This window comes from Egretta garzetta, unplaced genomic scaffold (genome assembly GCF_000687185.1).
Source record: "Egretta garzetta isolate BGI_Z169 unplaced genomic scaffold, ASM68718v1 scaffold4, whole genome shotgun sequence".
NCBI lineage: Eukaryota > Metazoa > Chordata > Aves > Pelecaniformes > Ardeidae > Egretta > Egretta garzetta.
The window spans coordinates 2,648,464-2,656,212 of NW_009259329.1; the positions used below are offsets into that span (position 1 = coordinate 2,648,464).

The window sequence follows — 7,749 nt, forward strand, 5'->3', positions numbered from 1 at the left end:
CCAGAGCGCCGCCCGCCCCCGTCTCTCCGTCTCCTCCGCCCCCGTCCCTCCCTGCCGTGGCTCCGGCTGCTCCCGCTCCCCTCGTCCAGCCCTGGGAGCCCCGGCACCGGGCACAGCCCCAGCCTGGGCTGCAGGAGGCAGCTTTGTCCTTTGAAGAGCTGCTTCCCTGCCAGAAAAGCCAAGGCAAGCAGCCTCCTCCCAGCACCTTTCCCTGAGCCCCATCAGCAGGGCACCACGGGGCTGCAGCGGGGAAGGAGCTGGGAGCAGGCAGGAGAAGGAGCCGGTCGGTGCAGGGCTCAGCCAAGAGCTGGGCTGAACACAGAGCTCCAGCTGCACCATCTCTAACCTCAACGGCTGCAGGAGCTGGGACACAAACATGCAGAAGGCCACAGTCTGCGAGACAGGAGGCTCTGGGCTGGAAACACAAGGGCCCTGTGAGAGCCCTGCTCCCACCGCAGCTGCGCCAGGCAGCCCGTGCTGTGGGAGAATTTTGTCTCCGTTTCTGCTACAAAAGCATTTTGAGGACGTGACATCCCTGTGAATAACTGAAGCCCAACTAATCAGCAAACCAGCAGCAGCCCAGGGAGACATGAGTCCCACCTCCCCCAGAGCCCCAGGAAGATGAGGGGAGAGCCCAGGCACCCTGCAGCCTTCAGGCAAAGATGCCGAGAAGGACACAGTTCCCATCAAGGATTTCAAAAAACCATTTTATTTACAGTATCGTACACACCCACACCCCTGTTAGTGGTTTTCCCTGCCCGAGACCCACTGAGCAGAACTGAGACCAATCCCTGAAAATGAGAGTCAGGAGCGACAGAGGCTGCGCTACGGGAGAGCAGTGACAGTGCCCAGTGCTGGAGCAGGGCATGGAGAGCAGCACCCAGCCTGCAGCCGAGGGCACCAGGCTCCTGCTGCAGCCACAGCCGGCTGCCTGCCCCTCCACGAGGTCTGAGCCCCGCTGGTGGAGAGGGATGGCACCCTCTGGAGCAACGGCGGCAGGCACATCGTGCCAGGGTGGGGACTGAGGGGAGCCAGCCCCGTCTGCCATCATCCCTTTGACCCCACACCAGAGAGACGCAGCCCTCCCCAGGCCACGACGGCCTCTCCCCAGAACAAGCAGTGCAGACGCCCCATCTCCCACCAGCCCCACCTTGATGGGGCCCAGTTTGCCCCAGCATCCCAGTGTTGGGATGGTATCTTCTGCTGGGCTGGCAGCTGTACCCGCTTTCCCCAGGAGACGCAGGACAGAGCAGCCTCGCAGGCCAGTGCCTACCGCAGCCTCCACGGCAGCTGGCAGTCCAGAGGTAGCCCAGGGCCCTGCTGGCTGTCAGGGCTCAGCTGAAGAAGTAGGTGGAATCCATCACCTTCTTCAGGTTGAACTCGCCTGGGGGAAGCAAGGGAGAGGAGAGGTCAGAGGAGATGGGGCAGCTGGGAGAGAAGCTGCTCCAAGCCCCGTTTCGGCTTCCTGCAGAAAACCGCTTCAGCTCAGCCCTGCTGCCGGGTAAGTCAAGACAGCGGGGATCTCGGAGGTCTTGTGTGGCTCCGAGTTTATCTAGGACAGCGGTGGGAAGAACAAGACAGAAGAGTGTAACAGCAGCAAGGCAGGGAAGGAAGAGGAGCGCGCAGGCTCACAGCGCAAACCATCCCTGCCGCTGGACTGCGCTGCCTCTGGGGCTGACCACGGCGGCTGCGCAACAGCCCCGGCGCGCTGGCCTGTTCTGTTCCGCAGAACGGAGGGTAGCCAGATGGTCTGGCAGAGGCAGGGCCGAGAGATCAGGAGGAGTTAAACTAATTGCCTTAATCCCATTGCATGTGTATCATCTAGATCCCGGCAATTACCATGCTGAGTGCCTCAATCCCATCTCCAGGCAAATGCCTCGTGGTTGGAAACAGATGGGAGAGGAACAACGAGACAGGGGATGGGATGAGCTGGGTCAGCCTGGGGAAAATCCCAGGGGCTCAGCTCCGGGGAAGGCAGGGACCGATCACAGGGGAACACCTTAAGGCACAGCCTCACAGCACTGCAGTCCAGCACAGGCAGGAAAACCTGATCTTAGGGGACAGCTTTAGCAGGGCTGGCCAGACCCTCACTGTGCCCCAACTTCGGATACCAACGTGAGCTCAAAGATTTGGGGGGGCCGCTCCCCATCTCACGCCCCTTGTCTCCAAACGGCTCCCCAACTTTGCAGCTCCTGTTCCGTGCTCCTACCTGTCTTGGGGACATTCGACAGCTGCTCCATCAGTTTCTTCTGCCAGAGGGCTCTGGTCTCTCTGCCAGGGCTGGATCAACCAGAAAGAAAGCAAGTAAGCGTGGGAGCGCTGGGAGAAGGTGTGCCCTCCGCTGCTCCCCAAGGCAGGCCCCTGACCACAGGATTCAGCTCTCCCAAAAGGCGTTACACACCCTGCAGCAGGAGCGGGAGCCCAGCCCCTGCCATGGCAGCCCTAGGTGGGTGCGGAGGTGTCTGCAGACCCTGCCCAGGATCGGGTCGGCCTGTGCTGTCTGGCTCTGCGGTGCTAACGGAGGGCCGCACGCTGGGCCAACCCAACGTGTGTCCTCACTGCTCCTTACTGCCTCATTCACAGTGGGGGACCCAAGGCACAGACGTTGTGGTCCACGTTGGGCCTGCTGGGGGATTCAAGCCCCAAACCCTACTTCAGTTCTGCAGCGAAAAGATGCAGACACCTTGTTTTTCACACCAAGGCCTAAGGCAATTTGGGCATCAGTCAAGAAGGAAGCACAACTTCCCTCCAGAGCAACCCCCAGGCAGATGACAGAACCCGTGAGCATTTGGGCACAATGGCCCCCAGGACAGGGAATCAGCGTGGGTAAGAAGGAGAGCGGTGGGGGTTCACCAACAGGCAATACCTGCAGTACTTCTCCAGCATGAACTCGGACAGATCCTGCAGGATCTTCTCGCTGTGCAGAGCCACAAATTGCTGCCGACAGATCTGATCCAGGGAGCAATGGTGAGTCGCAGGTTAACAGGCATTTTCCCCTCCTTCCCCTCAGCGCTTCTCAGCCCAGACAGGTCAGAGGCGAGGGGCAGGGAAGGCAGCGGGCAGAGGGGGAAGGGGGGGCTGCCGGACATGGGTGAAGGGAATCAGCCTGGGGAGGTGGGAAGCAGAGGCCAACCCCCATTTATCGATCTACTGTACAACAGCCCTCGCAGCACTGCAGGGGAACAGGCCCAGGACAGGACAGAGGCACAGACTCTGCCAGGCACTGTGTTTAACGATGATTTACAGGCCCAGACTCTCCCTCACACCCTCCTTGAAGGGCGGGTGGAGATGGGGCTATGGCACCAGGAAATCAGCTGCAGCCACCAGCAAGCACCCCAGGTTCACCTCGCCTGGGTAAATAAATCAGCCTATGGAGCAAAGCCCAGGGGAAGCAAGGGCTGGCAAGTGCCCAGGGGACAGATCAGCAAGATCCTTGCTCACAAGGGACCCGGGAGGACACTTTTACCTGGTTCATGACGTCCACGGTGAGCGCGTGAGTCCAGTAGCAATCATGGACTGAGACGAAGGTCAGACCCTGCCTGTGAGGCAGCAGAAGGTGCCATGAAGTAGTGCTGAGAGCCCCCTCTCCGCGATGGCCCCTACCCCATGTAGACCCCCTTGCTGGGACATAAGCAGGGGCCACGCGAGGAGGGGGACTCCCTGCACAGGGCCTGCAGATCTTCAGAGAACAACGGCTGACCCCACAGCCAACCTGTCCCTGCCCTGCTGCCTCCTCTCAACCCTTCTCTGCCGGAGACCCCAGACACCCACCACCAGGGAAAGTTCTTTTCCTGCATCGTGGGCCTTGCCCTGGTGACACTCTCCCAGCAGAGACCGAGTCCCAGCACCAGCGAAGAGTCCTGGCTGCCTGTTCCCTACCTGAGGCAGTGCAGAGCCGTGAGCATCATGTGTGTGGAGTCCAGGGAGTGGATGAAGTTGGGTGGGAAGGCGTTCTTCTGCTTCACTGTATCAGGCTTCCTGCAGCACAGAGTGGGAGACAGGAGGAGCTGGGGCACTTCCAGGGCACAGAGCCAGCAGAGACCTGGGCTTGATGAGGGCAGCCCTGGAGGGCCCCCAGGCCCTGCTGAAGCACAGGGCCCCGCTCCTCCAGCTGGCTTTCTGCAGCTCAGGGGGGACAGCAGGAGCTTTGGCACTCATTGGCGGCTTCCACTGACGGGAAGGTTTTGTCCCCAGAGCACAGGCTGGGGACAGCAGGGGCTCAGTAAAGACTGTGCTGCCATACTTACTGGTTGCTGTTGGAGGTTTTCACACTCAAGTTCTGCATGCCGCAATTCAGCTGCCAGGAGAGAGAAAGGGGATCAGCTGTCACACTGCACTGCCCGGCCAGCACAAGGCGCTCAGCACCACCCCGTACTCCCGGAGAGGGGACTGTGCCGACCGCGAGCTGTCCTGCCCTGCAGGAAACATCCCTGGCTGCAACAAAGGGCCTGGGCAGGGACCTTTCCAGGGCATCCCAGTCACCATGGCTGCTGTCACTCCTCAGTGACACCCTGCCTGCTTCCCCTCCTGAGGATGCATCCTTCACCCCTTCCCAGCGACACTGATTCACCCCTGCGAGGGCTAAGCGAAGGGCTCCTGGAGGTGAGCGGCTGCGAGGACGAGACAGGCTGGGGAGATGTGAGTCAGTGCAGCAGCGCGTGGGAAGCAAGAGCAGCGAGACTGAATCACGCGAGCCCCGAGGAAGGCTCCTTGGTGCGGGGAATGAGCCCGTGCCCCAGCTGCCTGAGTGGGACGGGAGCAGCAGAGCTTCCTCACCAGCCCACCCACACGCTCCAGGCTCTGCAGGGAGCGACAAGGCTGGAGGATGTGCCTGCACACACAAATCCTACCCCCTCTGCAGGCTCACCCATAGGTAATGCCAACCTGTCGGGCTTTAGGTTGCTGCCTTGAAGCCTGGCTGCCCTTTCCCTGCTCCCCACCACGGCAGAGGGAGGTGTAGATGAGTTCCACACACCAAATACTCACCACAGTGGACCTGGACCGATAGTAGGGCTGCACGATGGGGAGACCCAGCGGCGTGACCCACTCCACTGTCTGTCCTGACTGGGCAATGAGCTTGGCGCTCTCTGTCAGCCAGTTCTTTAGCAGAGGGAAATGGGGAAGAAAGAGGCTGGAGTCAGTACGGGCAGCTGGGAGACCCCATCTCCCCCCAGCACAAGCCAGCCTGACTCCTGCCACCGACTGTGACAGTCCAGCGGTTAATGGGGAGTTTGGCCCTGCAGCAGGCACAATCCCACACCTCTGGGCTGGGACAGGAGGATTCTGTCATTGCCAGGACCCAGAAGAACCATCTCTCCCCATGGAGCATCCCCTGGTCTATGTACGGGTGGGCCAGGGAAGAAGAAAAGGCAGAGAGAGATAAGAAGAAACAGGCACCTTACCTGGATATCTCGAGTTGCTGAGAACATCTCCTTGATGCCATTGAACACTTGCTTCACGAGGTAGTGAGATGCTTCCCACAAGTATTCCTGCACAGACCAAAGGCAGAGTGAGGGGACAGGCAAAGGGGCAGCAAAAATGCGAGGCAAAGCGATGGGACCTAGGGTAAGCTGAAAGAGCATCTCCCTGCTCTCAGGTGCCTCAAAATTGCCTCCATCAAACTGCTGCGTCCTGACATGTTGCAGATGGCTGTGGGTTGTGGTAGAGGGAAGCTGAGATCAGCATTTCAGACGGCTCCTTGTCAGGGGACGGGCTGATCTCTGTGCTGATCTCCTGGACCAACAGGAGGGCCTTGCTGCCTCATCTGCCCCAGGAATGTAACACAGGGCACAAACACTCCCAGCACCAACCTGCCACGGTACAGCACCCACCCAGCAAGGGCTGTCTCACGGTGGGATCAACAGAACAAGAAACAGGCACCAGGAGGAACAAGCCTCCAAGAACTCTGCTAGAGACAAGGGCCACTTCCAGAGGGAAGAGCACAGCCACAAACCCCGTTTTACATCTGAAACAGCAGCTGAGGCTGACATGCCCCCAAGCTGGGCCCAGGAAGGATGAGGAGCAGCCCTGTCTGAAGAGTCCCTCCCCACCCACAAGTTCTGGGCAGACGGCTCTCCTGCAGGCATGGGGGGACTCAGTCAGTCCTGCACATCCCTCTGCTAGCTAAGATTTGGGGGGGTAAGGAGAGAGCAGGGCAGGAGGGAAACCCCAAGGCAGTGCAGGTACCTCTCCCAGCAGGGAGTGAGAGCTGAGCAAAACACTGCTGGGGGAGGCCAGGGCAGGCATGCTACCTCAGGGAACTCGTCAATCTCCTTGAGACGTTTCTCCATCTGCAGCCGCCCGCCGTAGCGTGTGACACCGTACACCACCGTCATCACTGTCTGCTTCACCACCTTGCGGCTGATGAAGCCTTGCAGCACCTGGGCAATCTTCACCCCCCGTTCAGCATCCTTCTTCCGAAACTCCTCCACCTGAGGAGGAGAGCACCCCAGGGGGGTCAGCCCCGCTGCAAGCCATGCTGGCCCATGTCCCCTCCATGCCTGGGGGAGAGTTGGGGGGGCCACATGAGACCCTCCCAGCTGTGCACTGCCTGGCCTGAACTCCCCTCGGGTACCCTGCAGCCCATCTTCACCAGCCCTGGTTAACAGAGATCACGCGCTGAAGGAATCAAGAGGCATCTGCATCTCACGGCTATCTGTGCCTGCGGGGACCAGAGCCTTCCACTGCTGCCTCAGCAGAGCAGTGGCACTTGGCACCGGGTGGTGACGGACATCACAAGGACACGGCACCAGGACTCGGGTTCTCCCGCCTCTGCCACCCCAATGATAACTGAGCAAACCACGCACCCTCCGTGTGCTCCTCCCACCCTCTGGTGCGGGGCTGCCTGGATAACACATGCTGAGACCTAGAAGGGAGAGCCTGGGGTTCAATGCCCGTTGAGAGTCTGCTGGATCTCAGCACACTTCCCAGCAGGCTCATTTCACATCTTGTCTTGCCAAGAAAACTGAAGACTTAGCAGCAGTGCCAAAGGCTGCATCTCTGCCCCCTCCCTCCTACCCAGTTCAAACGAACAAAATCCCACAACCTGCGGGCCAGCTAGCTGGGACCAAGAGATGAGGAACGCTCTCTGTTCTCTTCCACCCCTCTACCCTATTTCTCCCAGACTTCATTCAGGAGAACTGAGGACAGCAGAAATCCCAGTGGATTTCTCATAGCTACCTCTCTCAGGACAAATCTCCAGCAGTGGTTCTCATTCGGGAAGGGGGAGGCTCTCTGCCTGTGACCAGCTCATGCTTTCCCAGCACCCTGGGCTGGCCTTGCCCTGACCTTTCTCCTTGGGAGCTGGAGTGACCCTGTGCCACACACTGGCAAGGAGGGGAGGCAGGTCCAGGAGGACACCTCCCCGTGTCCCCGCTGTGCCTCACCTGCTGGGCCACCGCACTGTAGACATCCTGGGGAACACTGCAGGGCATCAGATTGACAGAGGTGGCACCAATAAGGTCCCGGCCAAGAGCTGCGTAGTGCTGCAGGCCATTGCAGGAGCCGTCCTGCGTGTGGGAAGAGAGCAGGGTGGAAACAGGGTGTTAGTGAGTGGATGGAGCCCTGCTCGCCCACCCCCCTCAACAGCGCAGATACACTTGGCTCGGAAGCTTATTGCCATTTTTGCCCCCTCTCTTCAGACAGGTTTGCAGCTGATCTCGCAGCATGGCCAGGGCCACACCAGTTTCCATTTTCCTTCGGGATCTCATCATTAACTGCTGCTGCCTTTGAGGTTTAAAAAAAAAGAAA

General features: G+C 59.9%; 2 protein-coding genes across 2 annotated transcripts in view; one reads left to right on the plus strand and one right to left on the minus strand.

The window, feature by feature from the left end:
• HCN2 (hyperpolarization activated cyclic nucleotide gated potassium and sodium channel 2) overlaps positions 1 to 1,308 on the plus strand; it is a 14,133-nt gene extending 12,825 nt beyond the window's left edge. Inside the window, exon 7 of the mRNA XM_009636779.1 lies at positions 1,235 to 1,308. Coding sequence (XP_009635074.1) covers positions 1,235 to 1,308 — 74 coding nt within the window. The remainder of the gene's footprint in view (positions 1 to 1,234) is intronic.
• POLRMT (RNA polymerase mitochondrial) overlaps positions 775 to 7,749 on the minus strand; it is a 21,873-nt gene continuing 14,898 nt past the window's right edge. Inside the window, exons 12-21 of the mRNA XM_009636780.2 lie at positions 7,386 to 7,508; positions 6,252 to 6,431; positions 5,403 to 5,489; positions 4,987 to 5,100; positions 4,248 to 4,297; positions 3,880 to 3,978; positions 3,467 to 3,539; positions 2,867 to 2,949; positions 2,210 to 2,280; positions 775 to 1,384 (exon numbers count right to left, since the gene is read on the minus strand). Of these exons, the coding sequence (XP_009635075.1) occupies positions 1,335 to 1,384; positions 2,210 to 2,280; positions 2,867 to 2,949; positions 3,467 to 3,539; positions 3,880 to 3,978; positions 4,248 to 4,297; positions 4,987 to 5,100; positions 5,403 to 5,489; positions 6,252 to 6,431; positions 7,386 to 7,508 (930 nt within the window). The 3' untranslated portion in view covers positions 775 to 1,334. The remainder of the gene's footprint in view (positions 1,385 to 2,209; positions 2,281 to 2,866; positions 2,950 to 3,466; positions 3,540 to 3,879; positions 3,979 to 4,247; positions 4,298 to 4,986; positions 5,101 to 5,402; positions 5,490 to 6,251; positions 6,432 to 7,385; positions 7,509 to 7,749) is intronic.